The 21,781-nt window shown below is 37.5% G+C and overlaps 1 protein-coding gene across 1 annotated transcript in view; it reads right to left on the reverse strand.

Annotated features, from left to right (window-relative positions):
- Positions 1–817: 817 nt before the first annotated feature.
- LOC138371692 (glutamine-rich protein 2-like) overlaps positions 818–21,781 on the reverse strand; it is a 53,942-nt gene continuing 32,978 nt past the window's right edge. The window contains exon 8 of the mRNA XM_069336704.1: positions 818–1,511. Within this exon, the coding sequence (XP_069192805.1) occupies positions 818–1,511 (694 nt within the window). The remainder of the gene's footprint in view (positions 1,512–21,781) is intronic.

The raw sequence follows: 21,781 nt of genomic DNA on the forward strand, positions 1-21,781 counted from the left end.
AAATGGTTGGCCCTTATTCCTTTCCCCCGTCCCATCCCAAATTCTTATCCTGATCCCTTCCAAGTGCTTTAAAGTCGAAATGGCTTGGCGCTTTTCTCTAATAATTACAAAAAATCAAACATACAATTCTAAATAAAATCCATTCTGTAACATTGTTCAATCGATTCATCTTATCCTAACTTTATAATAATCCCTCCACAGCTCATTAACTCCCAGAACATCATCCCCACACCGCATAGTAACATCAATTCATCTCTATCGTATCAAATATTTGTTCAATGTATATATATATTCTCCGTGGCGTAGTGGTAAGTCACTAGCCTGGCGTTTCGCGAGCGCTTTATCCTGGGTTCGAATCGTGGCCGGAGAGAATTTACTGGGCGCAAATCCTTAACTGTATCCTCTGTTTAACTCAACAGTAAAATGTGTACTTAGTTGTAACAACGATTCTTCGCGGGGGTCGTATTCCAGGGACCATAGGGTTAAGGAGGCGATGAGTCACAATAACGTGGCTAAAGTAAGTTGACCAGACCACGTACTAGAAGGTGAAGGGACGACGACGTTTCGGTCCGTCCTGGACCATTCTCAAGTCACAATCGACTTGAGAATGGTCCAGGACGGACTGAAACGTCGTCGTCCCTTCACCTTCTAGTGTATGTTCTAGTTAACATAGGATTAAGGACCTGCCCGAAACGCTACTCGTACTAGTGGCTGTACAAGAATGTAAGAACTCTTGTATATATAAATAAATAAAATAATAATAAGCAAATATTCTTAAACGTCCCATAATTTATGAAAACGATGTTCACCACAGTTCCTAATAGTAAGTAGCAGTATATAGCTTGTGCGGCATTGTCATTAGAACAAAGGTGTTTTGTGTCTCTAAGTGCAGCGTGATATCACTGGTGATATCACTGGTGATATCGCTGGTGATATCGCTGGTGATATCACTGGTGATATCACTGGTGATATCACTGGTGATATCACTGGTGATATCGCTGGTGATATCACTGGTGATATCACTGGTGATATCGCTGGTGATATCGCTGGTGATATCACTGGTGATATCACTGGTGATATCACTGGTGATATCACTGGTGATATCGCTGGTGATATCACTGGTGATATCACTGGTGATATCGCTGGTGATATCACTGGTGATATCACTGGTGATATCGCTGGTGATATCACTGGTGATATCACTGGTGATATCACTGGTGATATCACTGGTGATATCGCTGGTGATATCACTGGTGATATCGCTGGTGATATCGCTGGTGATATCACTGGTGATATCGCTGGTGATATCGCTGGTGATATCACTGGTGATATCGCTGGTGATATCACTGGTGATATCACTGGTGATATCGCTGGTGATATCACTGGTGATATCACTGGTGATATCACTGGTGATATCACTGGTGATATCGCTGGTGATATCACTGGTGATATCGTTGGTGGTAATGCTGTTGATATCACTGATAGTCCATATCACTGGTGTGATATCACTGCTGATCCAAACAAGGTCTTGTATCAACTAGTCATTAGCACCAAATGTGAAAGTGTCATCCAATGTAGCGTGACGTTATTGGACGGTATAAAACACCTTTGGTGTTAATGACAATGTGTTAATGGCCGTTGTTACTGTGTCAGTGACCTCGTTGTTATTGTGCCAGTAACCTCGTTGATACTGGGTCAATAACTTCGTTGTTACTGGGCCAATAACTTCGTTGTTACTGGGCCAATAACTTCGTTGTTACTGGGCCAATAACTTCGTTGTTACTGGGTCAATAACTTCGTTGTTACTGGGCCAATAACTTCGTTGTTACTGGGTCAATAACTTCGTTGTTACTGGGCCAATAACTTCGTTGTTACTGGGTCAATAACTTCGTTGTTACTGGGCCAATAACTTCGTTGTTACTGGGCCAATAACTTCGTTGTTACTGGGCCAATAACTTCGTTGTTACTGGGCCAATAACTTCGTTGTTACTGGGCCAATAACTTCGTTGTTACTGGGCCAATAACTTCGTTGTTACTGGGTCAATAACTTCGTTGTTACTGGGCCAATAACTTCGTTGTTACTGGGTCAATAACTTCGTTGTTACTGGGTCAATAACTTCGTTGTTACTGGGCCAATAACTTCGTTGTTACTGGGCCAATAACTTCGTTGTTATTGGGCCAATAACTTCGTTGTTACTGGGCCAATAACTTCGTTGTTACTGGGCCAATAACTTCGTTGTTACTGGGCCAATAACTTCGTTGTTACTGGGCCAATAACTTCGTTGTTACTGGGCCAATAACTTCGTTGTTACTGGGCCAATAACTTCGTTGTTACTGGGCCAATAACTTCGTTGTTACTGGGCCAATAACTTCGTTGTTACGGAGCGGCAGTGACCTCGTTGTTACGGTGAAAGTGCCCTCATTGTTACGGTGCCAAGAATATGATAACCATTGAGTCAGCCTGCACAAGTAACCCGGCTCCGTTTTCTGTTTTCCCCTTGAGCTTTCAGGCAAATATTCCCATCGTCACTTTATTCGTCACTATTACGCCCTGTAGAGCAACCATTGCAAATGTGCATGAATTCTGTCCTCAACATTGAGGACAGTGGCGAGAAACAATAGGCAGAGTTTCTTTCACCCTATGCCCCTGTTACCTAGCAGTAAAATAGGTACCTGGGTGTTAGTCAGCTGTCACGGGCTGCTTCCTGGGGGTGGAGGCCTGGTCGAGGACCGGGCCGCGGGGACACTAAAGCCCCGAAATTATCTCAAGATAACCTCAAGATAACATGCAATATTTTTCGGCTGTAAGACGCATTCTTCAAAATCGCCATTCTGGTAATCCTTCCAATATTCCGTCCTAAAAGTTTATTTCAGGAGTATTTTATCAGATCTTTGACAGCTGGTGACCGACAAAGCTCCTCATTCAGACGAGGATTGTCGCAGATATATATATATGTGTGTGTGTGTGTCTGTGTGTGTGTGTGTGTGTGTGTGTGTGTGTGTGTGTGTGTGTGTGTGTGTGTGTGTGTGTGTGTGTGTGTGTGTGTGTGTGTGTGTGTGCATGTGTGTGTGTGTGTGTTTGTGTGAGCGTGGGGGGGGGGAGAGGGAATTCGACCTTGGAAAAAGGATTGTACGTGTTTTTCGGTCTTTTTGCTGCCTTCGGAGAATCGGGGAAATTTGCCAATAGATGGTTCTGCTGCTTTACACTAGCTTTTCTTTTCAATGTTTTTATCTTGAGCTATTATTTTTTTTGCTATCACGTTATGGAACCAGGTTTATAGGACTTTTGGAGTCAGGTTTATAGGACGTTTGGAGCCAGGTTTATAGGACTTTTGGAGCCAGGTTTATAGGACTTTTGAAGTCAGGTTTATAGGACTTTTGGAGCCAGGTTTATAGGACTTTTGGAGTCAGGTTTATATGATTTTTCGAGTCAGATTTTTAGGACTTTAAGAACCAGGTTTATAGGACGTTTGGAGCCAAGTTTATAGGACGTTTAGAACCAAATGTATAGGACTTTTGGAGCCAGGTTTATAGGACTTTAGGAACAAGATTTATAGAACTTTTGGAACCAGGTTTATAGGACTTTTAGAACCAAATTAATAGGACTCTTGGAACCAGGTTTATAGGATTTTTGGAGCCAGGTTTATAGGACTTTAAGAACCAGATTTATAGGACTTAAAGAGCCAGATTTACAGGACTTTAGGAACCAGGTTAATAGGACTTTAGGAACCAGGTTTATAGGATTTTAGGAACCAGGTTTATAGGACTTTTGGAGCCAGGTTTATAGGACTTATAGAACCAGGTTTATAGGACTTTTAGAAGCAGGTTTATAGGACTTTTAGAACCAAATTTATAGGACTTTTAGAACCAAGTTTATAGGACTTTTAGAACCAAATTTGTAGGACTTTTAGAACCAGGTTTATAGGACTTTAGGAACCAGGTTTAAAGGACGTTTGGAACGTGATTTACAAGAGTTAGAAAATCAAGTTATTATGATTTAAGGCAGCAGGGTTAGATGACGCAGTTCAGTTTTGGTCGCCATACTATAGATTTAAATTCACTACAACGCGTTCAGCGTTAGGATGACAAAATTTATTCCGTAAATTAATAACTTCCATTTGAAGAGTGAGATTGAACATACATTTTCTATAAAGGCGAAGATTTAGGGGTGACGATTGTAATGAACAAGATGGGCATAACAAAGGGGATATTAAATAAGGAGTTAAATATATCAACAGAAAAAAGTGTGTGAGAAAAAGTGGATATGTTGGATAAGTTTCTATTTTTCGAGAGATTTGGTTAAATAATGTATAGAAATAGTGTTGATGATTGTTGACTAGATTTGTTGGTGAAAAACAGACCCAATTAATTATTCTTTAATACAATATACAACTAATTGCGTTGCTCTTCTTGTACTAATGAATTAACCAATACTAACGCAAATTAATTTAGTAACTCGTTCAAAGAAAATGAGATTCCAGTGGAAATTTCCTTTAAAAAAGGATACTATTGCCAGGCTATTAAAATATCTACATTCAATGTAAATTAATTACTTAAAACCTCCAGTCCAGCATTAGAATCAATAAAAAATTGTTCTCTTTAACTAGATCAAATAATATAATAAATAAAATCTTCACCTCACCAATGTCGTCCATAAATGGGCAGAAAATTGACCTGGGCCCAGATTCACGAAGCAGTTACGCAAGCACTTAGGAACATGTACATCTTTTCTAAATTTTTGGCGGCTTTCTTTACAATTATTAAACAGTAATGAGCTCCAAAGCACCTAGAAGCTGTTTATAACAATAACAACACTTGATTGGGAAGTTTTCAAACTTGTAAACTGTTTAATAAATGTAACCAAAGCCGTCAAAAATGGAGGAAAGATGTTCACGTTCGTAGGTACTTACTTAACTGCTTCGTGAATTTGGCCCCTGGCTACTAGAAGCGTCACTAAGTCTGTGGAAGGAGGGAGACGCCATTGTAAACAGAGTAAATTTCTCGTGACTAAGTACTCGAGGCAGCCACGTTAATACTCGTAACCCGACCCATGTTTTCCTGTTTCAGCTGCCGCTGTCTCAACATTACGGGAGCACCTTGTTTCCGGTTGTCAAATAATTTCCATTGTATTACAGAGCTTTCTGATATTATACCACACAACCCGTGATGGAGCGGGCGAACACACAAAATCGGGTGAGCCTCTCATAATCAATTAACAAACAATAATATGCCATATTTGTGATTAGGAAGTTATTTACAGTAGCTATTATAAGGAAGGTGGAGGTGGTTGGGAGAAGTCCCTTTGTACGTACAATGAAACTTGGTTATATGAACCAACCTACTATTTGCTTACCGTCGAACAGAGGTCCTAACCGCTCCCTGACAGGACAAAACAGCCGACCTCGGCTGCCACACTCCCGCTACCGGCGGTCGACCACTAATGGACACTGGAGTGCTTGCAGTTACTCAAGAGGTCACCCTGGTAAGCGTCTGATTCTGGGAGAGGGGTTCAGTGTCGCCTTTATTCATTGGTACGGCTCACACTGCCTAGCTGTCACGAGTACACACCCCCTCTTGAGCCGCCGTGACTCCCCGCACTCTCCTTACTGTGGAATGATCTCCCAATTCCCCTTAGTTAGTTATAGTCCACTATCAGCCAAGTTATAGCCGTGTCTTCCTCTTTCTCTCTCTCTAGCCAGGAAGCCTCACCAGGACTTTTACAATCACTACCACTAACTTATACAATCAGTGGTGTTTATAATTTTTTCAGTCATTCTCACTCATATTGGATGAGTGCATGAGTGAGAGCGGTTGGGCACCTTTCCTTTCCTCCGTCCTTTTTATATCTCTATCTTCATCTCCCTTGCAAGTGCTAGGTAGTCGCCATTGCTTAGTACTTTCTCCTGATAATTACTTTACCTTATCCAACACTCATACACATGTATTAACAACTCACACTCAGCTGTTAACCTCTCACACTCATGTTAACCTCTCACACTCATGTTAACCTCTCACACTCATATGTTAACCTCTCACACTCATATGTTAACCACTCACACTCATATGTTAACCTCTCACACTCATATATTAACCTCTCACACTCATATGTTAACCTCTCACACTCATATATTTACCTCTCACACTCATATGTTAACCTATCACACTCATATATTAACCTCTCACACTCATATGTTAACCTCTCACACTCATATATTTACCTCTCACACTCATATGTTAACCTATCACACTCATATGTTAACCACTCACACTCATATGTTAACCTCTCACACTCATATATTTACCTCTCACACTCATATGTTAACCTATCACACTCATATGTTAACCACTCACACTCATATATTAACTTCTCACACTCATATATTAACTTCTCACACTCATATGTTAACCTCTCACACTCATATATTAACCACTCACACTCATATATTAACCTCTCACACTCATATATTAACCTCTAACACTCATATATTAACCTCTCACACTCATATATTAACCACTCACACTCATATATTAACCACTCACACTCATATGTTAACCACTCACACTCATATGTTAACCTCTCACAACTATGTACTTAATAACTATACTAACAGCGAACTTGCTCCATCTCCCTTCAAAATACACCAACAACATTCTTGCTCCTTTCTTGCACAGCATTCCTTTTCTATCAACTTACAGCATATGCCAACATCACTTTTGCTTCTATGCAGCACAGCATTCTGCAGTCCATCAGCATTCTTGCTCTTGCAACTTACACCAACAGCATTCTTGTATTGCAACCTTCACCAACATCATTCTTGCTTCTGTGCAGCACAGTATACTACATTTCAACAGCATTCTTCCTCTAGCAATCTACGCATGCATCATTCTTGTGTCAACACTGCACAGCATAATACAGTCCAACAGCATACTTTCTCCTGCAACCTACACCAACATCATTCCTGCTTCTAGGCAGCACAGCATGTACCAATATCATTCCTGCTTCTAGGCAACACAGCATGCACCAATATCATTCCTGCTTCTAGGCAACACAGCATGCACCAATATCATTCCTGCTTCTACGGCCAACAGCATACACCAACAGCAGTTAAACTGTGGGGGGATGGAGGCGATAGTCACCTCACACAAGCAAAAAGACTCCCAAGAGTCACATTGGCCATTAGCCGCCTCAACGGGGAATATCGCCCTGCCTGCTCCTGTTTAAACGGTATCTACCTGTTTCACGAAAATATTATTTTAAAATTAAAATGAGTCTCAGATATACGAGTTAGTCCACAGGTAAAAGGAATGGTGTAAGGAGTCTTCTTCATGGTGGGGTCAGGAGAATAATTTTTTTTCGGTGTCAGGAGACTTCTTTTTGGTTGTGTCAGGAGACTTCTCTGTGACAATGTCGAGAGATTTCTCTGTGACAGTGTCGGGAGACTTCTCTCACTTCCAAGAACACACGACCATTCTCAGCGCCCACACACTGAACCAATAATGCCACCTTCGTGATCACAATGTTTTGGGGTCCTTTGCCCATGCCAACAGCCCTCACATTTTGACTCCACTTTACATAAAAAAATGAAAGCAAATTTCACACACACACACACACGCACACATTCAAAATATGTGAAAGAAACTTGTGTAAGGAATTCTTTAGGATCTTACATAACACATATGTCATACCATTCTTATAATATGCAGCTCCAGCGTCAAGTCTCATGTCAAGCACAACAATAAATTGGAGAGGGTTCGAAGGTATTACAACTGGTATCGCAGTTGAGGGGTGTGGGAAATTTTATCCACTATATCTATATGATTATCTAAGAAATGTATAATTTCTATATCATATCTAAATCATAACAAAACTTATATTAGAATCATATCAGAATCACTACAGATTCATTATGCATCTGGATCCTAGATGACAATGCCACTATGATCACGTTCACCAGAGGGCCCTATAAGTGCCTACATGACTTTGTGCATGATTACTCAAGTATCTAGTAGCTTCGAAAAGAATATCTTAATTAAAAAAACTATTAGAACAATCAATCGATTTCCGGTCAGGATTAAATCAAATCCTTAATAAGAATCAGTAGTGCCAGCAAGTACTACTTATAATCATTAAATCTTATATCTAATTATATTATAATTACATCTCAAACATATGTCTAAACAGTAGAAATAATCAATCAATATTCATTGTAAGCTACCGTCTCTAGGAAGAGGGTGGAGCCAAACTTGGGAGTGACGTGACCTACGGTGGCACCCCGAGGTAGAAAGTCTTTGTTTACGTACTGGGTGACAACATGTGATGGTGCCTTGCGAACTTTATTTTGTAAAGGACACCATAATATCATACCTTACCTTGAGGTTACCTTGAGGTGCTTCCGGGGCTTAGCTTCCCCGCGGCCCGGTCGTCGACCAGGCCTCCTGGTTGCCGGACTGATCAACCAGGCTGTTGGACGCGGCTGCTCGCAGCCTGACGTATGAGTCACTGCCTGGTTGATCAGGTATCTTTTGGAGGTGCTTATCCAGTTCTCTCTTGAACACTGTGAGGGGTCGGCCAGTTATGCCCCTTATGTGTGGTATCATATGTTAATCTTAAATCATATCATATCTTAAATCATATCATATCTTAAATCACCAGTGATTATGCTCTAGAACTGGGGAAATACCTGGACAATATCACCAAGGAAAAATTCCTAGTAATTTAACTAAATAAGAGTGTAGAGTGAAGCTCACCCACCTGTGGTGCCACCTCCACCTCCACCATCATCACTTATCTTAGCCAACTGCAAATGCAATTAAGAACATAATCACTTTGCAATGTTACTAGAATAATAAATAGCAAAGCTGTGAAACAAAATAAAGTGGCCAAACACTCTACAAAAGAGTTATCAGTCTGGCCACTTGTCAGATGGCAACCAGCACTCAGACATAAGTATATTTGAGTGTTAATTGTCCACTTGTATGCTTGTATAACCTTAATATATCCAATAAGTCTGTTTGTCATTATAGGGTGAGGCAATGCCTCATATCTCAGTAAGTTTTATTAATAGTGTAGCGACTGAATCTTTTTAAAGTAACCAGACACTTGTGAGGTTCACACCCTCATGAGTGTCCCTTGTCTAAGAAAAGTCAAGTCAAGCCTAACTGAATCTCTTCATATAAATTGAGAATATATCTATATATATATAATCGATCATATACATTGAGTTAACAATTTCTTACTTAGTTATCATTTAAGTTTATCATATTGAATATAATCTTTAGTACTTAGGAACCAGTACTTAGACCACATATTTTCATACGCCATAGGTCATATAATATCATACTGATACAATATAAATTGTTGTGTTTATTAATATATGAATATTGGCTGCTATAGTTATGGTGCTAGGTTAGACTGTGTACATGTTTAGATCCCTGATTTAAGCAGAACCAGTGTTCAGTTATAGAACTGAGTTATTAAATCTTATACTTGTATTAATAATACAAGCTGATGTGAGAAACTTGTCTGCAGGTGGATTGTGGATCTTCAATCAACTTCTCCATTCATTCTTAGGGACCCTACCTGCCCCTTAGAGCCCACAGTCTGTCATTAGGAAGAGCAGAGCTAGGATTTACGATCCTAGCTACGGATTTTAGTTGAATTAATTTTGCATACAGTAATTTTTAATTTAGTACAGTACAAGTAGTAGGAATAGTAGTAGGCATCCATCAGTCACAGGAGACTATGGAGTTGCGCTCTGATGTCGGCCAGGTCTGGAGTGGCCTCACCAGGGCGCAAAGCCTGGGTAGGTTGATTTGGGGCAGAAGCTGTTACCCAGGCAGCAAGGGGCAGGTGGGGTCCCTGAGGATGAATGGATAAGTTGATTGAAGATTCACAATCCACCTGCAGTCAAGTTTCTCAGATCAGCTTGATATATAAGGAGAACTACATGTAGTAGTTCTCCTTATATATCTATCCCGACCGTTTTTCCCACAAAAAAAAGAAGGTAGGTAGAGGAAGGAAGAGGGGGTTAGAGGAAGAAGAACAATGGAAAAAGGACAGAGGAAAACAGGAATAAATGCATCAGAGCAAGGAACGAATACACAAATATAGGGATAGTATCGGAAAGAAATTATGGGAACGATATTTCTATCAAAGCAAAAAAGCAACCCAAATTAGAGAGAGAGAGAGAGAGAGAGAGAGAGAGAGAGAGAGAGAGAGAGAGAGAGAAGAGGAAGAGGAACACAAACAGAAAGACAGATTGAGAGAGAGATCTGAAAATGCACTGAATTCGTTAAAAAAAAAAATGTATCCCTGGCTCATCACCAGATTTGCCCGGAGCGTATGTATATATATATATATATATATATAATTATATATATATATTTATATATATATATATATTTATATATATATATATATATATATATATATATATATAATTATATATAATTATATATATATATATATATATATATATATATATATATATAATTATATATAATTATATATATATTTATATATATATACATATATTTATATATATATATACATATATATATATATATATATATATATATATATATGTATATATGTATATATATATATATATATATATATATATATATATATATATATATATATATATATACATATATACATATATATATATATATATATATATATATGTATATATGTGTATATATTTATATATATATATATATATATATATATATATATATATATATATATATATATATATATATATATATATATATATATATATATATATATATATATATATATGTCGTACCTAGTAGCCAGAACTCACTTCTCAGCCTACTATTCAAGGCCTGATTTGCCTAATAAGCCAAGTTTTCCTGAATTAATATATTTACTATAATTTTTTTCTTATGAAATGATAAAGCAACCCTTTTCTCTATGTATGAGGTCAATTTTTTTTTATTGGAGTTAAAATTAACGTAGATATATGACCGAACCTAACCAACCCTACCTAACCTAACCTAACCTATATTTATAGGTAAGGCTAGGTTAGGTAGCCAAAAAAAGCTAGGTTAGGTTAGGTTAGGTAGGTTAGGTAGACGAAAAAACATTAATTCATGAATACTTGGCTTATTAGGCAAATTGGGCCTTGCATAGTAGGCTGAGAAGTGCGTTCTGGCTACTAGGTACGACATATATATATATATATATATATATGTATATATATATGTCGTACCTAGTAGCCAGAATGCACTTCTCGGCCTACTATGCAAGGACCGATTTGCCTAATAAGCCAAGTTTTCCTGAATTAATATAGTTTCTCTAATTTTTTTCTTATGAAATGATAAAGCTACCCATTTCATTATGTATGAGGTCAATTTTTTTTTATTAGTGGTAAAATTAACGTAGATATATGACCGAACCTAACCAACCCTACCTAACCTAACCTAACCTATCTTTATAGGTTAGGTTAGGTTAGGTAGCCGAAAGAGTTAGGTTAGGTTAGGTTAGGTAGGTTAGGTAGTCGAAAAACAATTAATTCGTGAAAACTTGGCTTATTAGGGAAATCGGGCCTTGCATAGTAGGCTGAGAAGAGCGTTCTGGCTACTAGGTACGACATATATATACATATATACATATATATATATATATATATATATATATATATATATATATATATATATATATATATATATATATATATATATATATATATATATATATATATATGTGTGTGTGTGTGTGTGTGTATATCACGAAAATAAACACGTGATTAAGAATGTGACAATGTCAGACCACGGAGGAAAAATGAAACAGGAAATTTCCTTAAGTACTTTCGTATATTAAATACATCTTCAGAAGGTCATTTTACAGATCGAGTGATGGGTATAAATAGGCAGGAAGGAGTGGTGAAGTACGATATATATAAATATATATATATATATATATGTCGTACCTTGTAGCCAGAGCGCACTTCTCAGCCTACTATGCAAGGCCCGATTTCCCTAATAAGCCAAGTTTTCCTGAATTAATAGTTTTTCGACTACCTAACCTACCTAACTTAACCTAACCTAACTTTTTCTGCTACCTAAACAAACCTAACCTATAAAGATAGGGTAGGTTAGGTTAGGTAGGGTTGGTTAGGTTCGGTCATATATCTACGTTAATTTTAACTCCAATAAAACAAAATTGACCTTATACATAATGAAATGGGTAGCTTTATCATTTCATAAGAAAAAAATTAGAGAAAATATATTAATTCAGAAAAACTTGGCTTATTAGGCAAATCGGGCCTTGCATAGTAGGCCGAGTACGACGTTCTGGCTACTAGGTACAACATATATATATATATATATGTCGTACCTAGTAGCCAGAACGCACTTCTCAGCCTACTATGCAAGGCCCGATTTGCCTAATAAGCCAAGTTTTCATGAATTAATTGTTTTTCGACTACCTAACCTACCTAACCTAGCCTAACCTAACTTTTTTGGCTACCTAACCTAACCTAACCTATAAAGATAGGTTAGGTTAGGTTAGGTAGGGTTGGTTAGGTTCTGTCATATATCTACGTTAATTTTAACTTCAATAAATAAAAATTGATCTCAAACATAATGAAATGGGTAGCTTTATCATTTCATAAGAAAAAATTTAGTGAAAATATATTAATTCAGGAAAACTTGGTTTATTAGGCAAATCGGGCCTTGCATAGTAGGCTGAGAAGGGCGTTCTGGCTACTAAGTACGACATATATATATATATATATATATATATATATATATATATATATATATATATATATATATATATATATATATATGTCGTACCTAGTAGCCAGAACTCACTTCTCAGCCTACTATGCAAGGCCCGATTTGCCTATTAAGCCAAGTTTTCATGAATTAATGTTTTTTCGACTACCTAACCTACCTAACCTAACCTAACCTAACTTTTTCGGCTACCTAACCTAACCTCACCTATAAAGATAGGTTAGGTTAGGTTAGGTAGGGTTGGATAGGTTCGGTCATATATCTACGTTAATTTTAACTCCAGTAAAACAAAATTGACCTCATACATAATGAAATGGGTAGCTTTATCATTTCATAAGAGAAAAATTAGAGAAAATATATTAATTCAGTAAAACTTGGCTTATTAGGCAAATCGGGCCTTGCATAGTAGGCTGAAAAGTGCGTTCTGGCTACTAGGTACGACATATATATATATATATATATATATATATATATATGTCGTACCTAGTAGCCAGAACTCACTTCTCAGCCAACTATGCAAGGCCCGATTTGCCTAATAAGCCAAGTTTTCATGAATTAATTGTTTTTCGACAACCTAACCTACCTAACCTAACCTAACCTAACTTTTTCGGCTACCTAACCTAACCTAACCTATAAAGATAGGTTAGGTTAGGTTAGGTAGGGTTGGTTAGGTTCGGTCATATATCTACGTTAATTTTAACTCCAATAAAAAAAAAATTACCTCATACATAATGAAAAGGGTAGCTTTATCATTTCCTAAGAAAAATATTAGAGAAAACATATTAATTCAGGAAAACTTGGCTTATTAGGCAAATCGGGCCTTGCATAGTAGGCCGAGAAGTGCGTTCTGGCTACTAGGTACGACATATATATATATATATATATATATATATATATATATATATATATATATATATATATATATATATATATATATATATATATATTGTGACGGTAACGCGTTGGTGTTCGGCTGTTCAAAAGCTAGGGGTATGGCCTCGTCACATATAGAAACAAAAAATAGAAAATCTGGAACTTCGTCTGTGGTAAGGTAATGAGAAGACACACAAAACACAAGTAAATTTAACAATGAAATTTTAATTACGTTAGAAAAGCAAAACATGAATAAGATGGACATACAAATTCGTATAATAAAATCAATCAATCAAAATAGTAAGAATAATCAAATGACAAAATGAAAAGTTACGTTAAGACAAGTGAGTAATAACAATAGAACAATATACAATCAAATAAGAGGTGCAGGAATATTGGCTTTAAGCTATCACCTCTCTTATTACACGTAAGCCACAGCTTAGTCTACCAACGAGACGTGTTAACCTGATGAAAGCACTGGATATTCTGAGGACTGAGGTCGTGGCGGCCCCAGACATCAAGTAGTGTGGTGGGTGGAGTGCAGTTGCAGCTGGACCCGCAGCCAATCAGTGATGAGCAGGCGACAAGACAGGTAGTTTGGTGGTTCGAGGTGGAGCAGGTGTTCCTGGCTGCATACGTTTTGCGCTTCTGGCAAAACTTGGTGTTGTTGTCGTTGTTGGATATTTCTTCCATATTAGTTATATAGGGACGTATGTATCGACGTATTTTGGAGGGAAGAGCAGGCTCAATCTCTTGAAGGAGATTATTGTCACAATATATATATATATATATATATATATATATATATATATATATATATATATATATATATATATATATATATATATATATATATATATATGTCGTACCTAGTAGCCAGAACGCACTTCTCAGCCTACTATGCAGGGCCCAATTTGCCTAATAAGCCAAGTTTTCATGAATTAATTATTTTTCGACTACCTAACCTACCTAACCTAACCTAACCTAACTTTTTCGGCTACCTAACCTAACCTAACCTATGAAGATAGGTTAGGTTAGGTTAGGTAGGGTTGGTTAGGTTCGGTCATATATCTACGTTAATTTTAACTCCAATAATAAAAAATTGACCTCATACATAATGAAATGGGTAGATTTATCATTTCATAAGAAAATAATTTGAGAAAATATATTAATTCAGGAAAACTTGGCTTATTAGGCAAATCGGGCCTTGCATAGTAAGCTGAGAAGTGCGTTCTGGCTACTAGCCAGAACGCACTTCTCAGCCTACTATGCAAGGCCCGATTTGCCTAATAAGCCAAGTTTTCATGAATCAATGTTTTTTCGACTACCTAACCTACCTATCCTAACCTAACCTAACTTTTTCAGCTACCTAACCTAACCTAACCTATAAAGATAGATTAGGTTAGGTAGGGTTGGTTAGGTTCGGCCATATATCTACGTTAATTTTAACTCCAATAAAAAATAAATTGACATCATACAAAATCAAATGGGTAGCTTTATCATTTCATAAGAAAAAAAATTGAGAAAATATATTAATTCATGAAAACTTGGCTTATTAGGCAAATCGGGCCTTGCATAGCAGGCTGAGAAGTGCGTTCTGGCTACTAGGTAAGACATATATATATATATATATATATATATATATATATATATATATATATATATATATATATGTCGTACCTAGTAGCCAGAACGCACTTCTCAGCCTACTATGCAAGGCCCGATTTGCCTAATTAGCCAAGTTTTCATGAAATAATTGTTTTTCGACTACCTAACCTACCTAACCTAACCTAACCTAACATTTTCGGCTACCCAACCTAACCTAACCTATAAAGATAGGTTAGGTTAGGTTAGGTCGGGTTGGTTAGGTTCGGTCATATATCTACGTTAATTTTAACTGCAATAAAAAAAAATTGACCTCATACATAATGAAATGGGTAGCTTTATCATTTCATAAAAAAAAAAAATAGGAAAAATATATTAATTTAGGAAAACTTGGCTTATTAGGCAAATCGGGCCTTGCATAGTAGGCCGAAAAGTGCGTTCTGGCTACTAGGTACGACATATATATATATATATATATATATATATATATATATGTCGTACCTAGTAGCCAGAACTCACTTCTCAGCCTACTATGCAAGGCCCGATTTGCCTAATAAGCCAAGTTTTCATGAATTAATGTTTTTTCGTCTACCTAACCTACCTAACCTAACCTAACCTAGCTTTTTTGGCTACCTAACCTAACCTTACCTATATATATAGGTTAGGTTAGGTTAGGTAGGGTTGGTTAGGTTCGGTCATATATCTACGTTAATTTTAACTCCAATAAAAAAAAATTGACCTCATACATAGTGAAAAGGGTTGCTTTATCATTTCATAAGAAAAAAATTATAGTAAATATATTAATTCAGGAAAACTTGGCTTATTAGGCAAATCGGGCCTTGAATAGTAGGCTGAGAAGTGAGTTCTGGCTATTAGGTACGACATATATATATATATATATATATATATATATATATATATATATATATATATATATATATATATATATATATATATATATATATATATATATATATATATATATATATATATATATATATATATATATATATATATATATATGCGGAAATTCCACAGAGAAATATGAAATGAGGTGAACGTTTCGGCTTGTTAAAGCCTTTGTCAACACCAGACTGACTAAAGGAGAAGGGAGTAGGGGGAGGATATATAGGCCGACACCTGACCAACCCATCCCTAGGGAAAGAATTAACCAGAAACAGGTATAGCTTAGCTTAGAATGGTCAAAGAGGATTAAGCGGTCAGAGAATAAGGATTAAAGATTAAAGAAAAGCCTCATGAAGACGCAATATATGAATATGAAATTATAATGAGACATTGTAAGCCTCTCTATCAGAGTTTTTTCTTAAACTGTTGTGCAATATTATAACTTAAAAATGGATCAAGTTTGTACATTCCAGTACTAACATTAAGAAGATTTGGACACTGACTGATTAGAGCAGACTCAATTAAATTCCGTTCCACGAAATCCCCCACAATTGGTAATGCTTTTTGCCCCATTCCAGTTAATATTGTGATCGCATAAACTCGTATGTAGATACAATGCATTAGACGTTTGGTCAGTTCTAATACTATAAGCATGTTGTGACAACCGCAATTGTAAGGACTTTCCTGTTTGTCCAAGGTACACAGAATCACAATCATTGCAGGGAATCGAATACACACAACCTGCTGTATCAGGGGAGTTTTTTATTAAATTGGATTTGATCATACTATTAGTGAACACCAAATTTATATTAAGTTTCTTAAAATCAGAGACAATTTTTCAAGTCCACTCGCATAAGGTACCACCAATGAGTTAATAATTTCTGGTTTCGCCTTAGGGACGTGATTATAAAACGTACGCTTGGCTTGTTCAAACGAGAAATCCAAAAACCTCTTAGGATATTGTAAACTCTTCCCAATTTCATATATTTTAGCAATCTCTTCATCAAAAAACTCAGGGCTGCATACCCTCAAAGCCCGTAGAAACATTCCTGAAAATACTGCCTGTTTAACTTTACTATGATGATTCCAATAAAAATAAACATACGACCCCACGTTGGTAGGTTTCCTATACACATTAAATTTGAACTTTCTAGTGACTCTATGAATCATTATGTCCAAAAACGGAAGAGTACCATATTCTCCTCAGTCTCACAAGCTAATTTGTTTGAAGGTACCAAAGAATTGAGTTCATTAAGAAAAACTATCTGGTCTTTGTCGCACGGCCATAAGCACAAAATATCATCAACATACCTAAACCAAACTACATTAGCCGGGATAATCCTGGATAAGATTTTTGTTTCGAAGAATTCCATATACAAATTGCTTAAAACTGGGGAAAGGGGATTGCCCATCGCCATACCAAATGTTTGTTTGAAAAAAAATCCATTAAAACTAAAATAATTGTCTTTTATACACAATTTGATAAGTTCCAATACTTTATTGGTCTGCAAGTTCAAATTATATTTAGGCAGTTCCTCACGTAGAAATTTTAACAGATCATCAACAGGAACTTTAGTGAACAAAGAGGTCACATCGAAACTTATTAGTTTAAAAGAATGGAACGGAATTAATTTCGTGGAACGGAATTAAATTGAGTCTGCTCTAATCAGTCAGTGTCCAAATCTTCTTAATGTTAGTACTGGAATGTACAAACTTGATCCATTTTTAAGTTATAATATTGCACAACAGTTTAAGAAAAAACTCTGATAGAGAGGCTTACAATGTCTCATTATAATTTCATATTCATATATTGCGTGTTCATGAGGCTTTTCTTTAATCTTTAATCCTTATTCTCTGACCCATTCTCTGTTCTCCCATATTAACAGGGACTTGATGAAAAAACGTAAAAATGACCCCTCACTTGCTCTAGTGCTCTTGGGAGGTGGTGATCTTTGGAGTGTATAAATACTCCGAAATTACCATCTCTTTTAAGGGTCTGAGCAGGTGGTGGAGTAGGTTAAGGCGTACCTGTTATGCCATTTGCTGGAAGGCTTCTGTGCTGGGTAGGGTTCGAGTCTCCTGGTGGGAAAGTGTTCTAAAGTTGTATATTTCACTCTCGTGTTTAGGAGAGTTGTGCCTTAAGCATAGACACAGTGTTCTCCCATATTAACAGGGACTTGATGAAAAAACGTAAAAATGACCCCTCACTTGCTCTAGTGCTCTTGGGAGGTGGTGATCGTTGGAGTGTATAAATACTCCGAAATTACCATCTCTTTTAAGGGTCTGAGCAGGTGGTGGAGTGGGTTAAGGCGTACCTGTTATGCCAGTTGCTGGAAGGCTTCTGTGCTGGCTAGGGTTCGAGTCTCCTGGTGGGAAAGTGTTCTAAAGTTGTATACTTCACTCTCGTGTTTAGGAGAGTTGTGCCTTATATATATATATATATATATATATATATATATATATATATATATATATATATATATATATATATATATATATATATATATATATATATATATAAGAGGAGCCTCACCACAGCTGGATGCCCAGCTGAAAGAGAGCCCCGTTACCTAACGCCCCGTAACTCTGATGCTCTTATTGGTCGCCTGGATGGTATCACAGTGAACCCCTGGAAGAATGGCAAGCAGTTGGTTTGGGACTACACGTGCGTATCAACCCTGGCTAATTCCTACATTAACCTCAGTGTTGCACAACCAGGTGGCGCTGCCACCCATGGGGAAGCAGCCAAATCCCGTAAGTATAGAGAACTGGATCACCACTACAATTTTGTCCCCATTGCTTCTGAGACACTCGGCGCCTGGGGTAAAAGTGCTATGAGTTTTTTGAAGGAACTGGGTTCTAGGCTCATTGAAACGACAAGGGACCCAAGAGCTGCAAGCTTTCTTTTCCAGCGCCTCAGTGTGGCGATACAGAGGGGAAATGTGCACTGCATCCAGGGTTCCTGCCCGCCATTTGAGGAGCTGGAGGAACTCGACAACCTATGATAACCATCATTGTAACCCATATGTAACTCCTTTTTTGTAACAAAGTTCAAATAAAGTAAATATATATGTGTACATACAAAAGAATGGGGGTGGTAGGAGAAGATAATATTAGTGTTCAGTGAGAAACCACAAGGTCTCCTCTGAATACTTTTATTTTCTTCTCCGAGGCTATGGGTCCCCACATTGGCACCAGAGGTGGTACCCTCACAAACTTTATATACATATATATATATATATATATATATATATATATATATATATATATATATATATATATATATATATATATATATATATATATATATATATATTATATATGACCGAAAAAGTAAGATTATTAATTCTAACACGAATTTTCTCAATATTTCTTATATTTCTTTTCACTGTTGATGGTAACTGAAAAACCAATTCTCTAAAATTCATTTTTATTTCTAGTCTGACGCGACACTTGAACGCGTTTCGTAATAACTTATTACATTTTCAAAGACTTTAGTTTACACACACACAACTATAACTAAACAGAGTTCAAACAGCTTCAATTTTATACCTGCATTTGGGTGAGGTGATATGTTACAACTGTTTTGGATGAGGTGAAAACAAACTTTCAACACAAGACAGAACCCGAAACAATGGGTATAATATATTGTAAGTTAAAGGGAAGAATGGAAGTAACTGCAAAGGGCCTATTGGCCCATATTTCTTGATGCTTCTATATTGGTGCGGAGTCTTGAAGTGGGTAGAATATAGTTGTGCATTAATTGGCTGTTGATTGCTGGTGTCGACTACTTAATGTGTATTGCCTCGCAGATATCAAGCCGCCTGCTATCACTGTATCTATCGATGATTTCCGTGTTTTTTATTAAGACTTCTCTGGTGATGACCTGGTTGTGGGAAGAGATTATATGTTCCTTAATGGAGCCACTGTTGCTTATGCATCATTAATCACCTGGAAAGAGATGTCGTTGTCTTGCCTATATACTGAATATACGTGTATTATATTGTGGGTTGGTGGTGTTGTCGTCGTTGATCCTTCTCTCTGGACAACCCAACCCACAACTCGGTAGAGTGCTTATACTTTACCAGGAGATCACCCTAGCCGCCTCTGGCTCTTGGAGAGGGGCTCAACGACATCACACGTTTAGGGGATGCGGCTCCAATCCTCAGCCTCGTTCTCACATGCACACACCCACTCGAGCCACTGTGACTCCCCACTCTCTCCTTATGTGATGTGATCTCCTCAATCCCTTTGACTTATCAGTATTACCTTCTTCCCTGTCCTCAGCAGTGGTTCTTGGTTCTTTCTCTCTCTCTCTCTCCTTCTTTACTACTTCCTGGGAAGCCTCACTGGGACAAGGGCAAACACCAGCAAATTTGAATACATTTACTGGACAAAGCACATACACAATACATACACACATATAATAATAACGAATCCTACACTCTATACTATTTCAGTCAGGTTGCACTCCAACACCATCAGAACTCTATCATCAGCTTATCAAGTGGTATCCTATCTCCTGATTCACCACCTGATACTATCAACCTCCTCAAGTATATCAAGTCTTATAATACAATGTTGCACTATCAGCAAGAGAACATACATCTGTACACATGGGCAAGGAAAATTGGCGTATGAATGCAATAACACATATATATCAGTATAAATGTTCCTTGATATATAACAATGATCAATCGATCACCCTATCAGTCCTAGAACACATACATCTGTAGGTAATCCAGCCTACGACTGTAACTCTATACTTCTGTATAAACACTCCTCGGCACAAGAATGGCTAACAATCACTCACCTTTCACTGCGTCTTGCACGCTAATGACAATCAAACACTCTATCACCTCCCTACAAGTAATCATTTAGAACTTCCCTTCTACATCTGGAAGTTCACTACCCTGATCTCTTCAGGTTCTTCATGGTTTAACTACCAGGATCCTCTGCAGCTCCTTCAGGCTGCTACCATGAAGTCTTCCTTGAGCCTCTATGGTGCTCCACCACCTCTACAGAAGAATGTGACACTCCTCTTCACTGCTTCTCCTCACAGCTCGAGGTCCTCCCCTCCACTACCTTTGAGTCTCATCAACTACTCCCTCTGTGCTGGCCTCGAATTTCTCAGAAACTTCTTCCCCAAAGACAAACCACAGATTGTCTAGTCGAGGGCGCTCCTCCCTCTGACGGAGTCTGGTCAGGGCACTCCCACGGCCCACGATAATGTCTATGGGCGGCTTAATAAACACTCCTTGCCGTCCAGGACTTGAGACCACAACGTTCCCAACTCGATTCCACAGCTGGCACGTTTGCACACTTCTCTTCTCTTGGAGATATATCACCAGGGATTCCTTTCTGACGGGAGCTCAAATAGAGCACGGCTTCCCCCTGCGATGTCCGGCACTCAAGTGAGGTCAAAGCCCTCCAGAAGCGAGCCTCACGCCTCCAGCAAACTATCTACATCTCCTAACTAGTCATTTATCTATTTTATTATTCACTGCCCATAATCTCAAATTGTCCATTAAATCGAACCAACTATTTTACATCTGTGTTATCACCTCTATATTTCCTAGACCTTCTAGTCAGGTCAGGTTTGATAGAATAATTCTCAAAGGGGAGACTCGTT

The sequence above is a fragment of the Procambarus clarkii genome, chromosome 36 (assembly GCF_040958095.1).
Source record: "Procambarus clarkii isolate CNS0578487 chromosome 36, FALCON_Pclarkii_2.0, whole genome shotgun sequence".
Taxonomy (NCBI): Eukaryota; Metazoa; Arthropoda; class Malacostraca; order Decapoda; family Cambaridae; genus Procambarus; species Procambarus clarkii.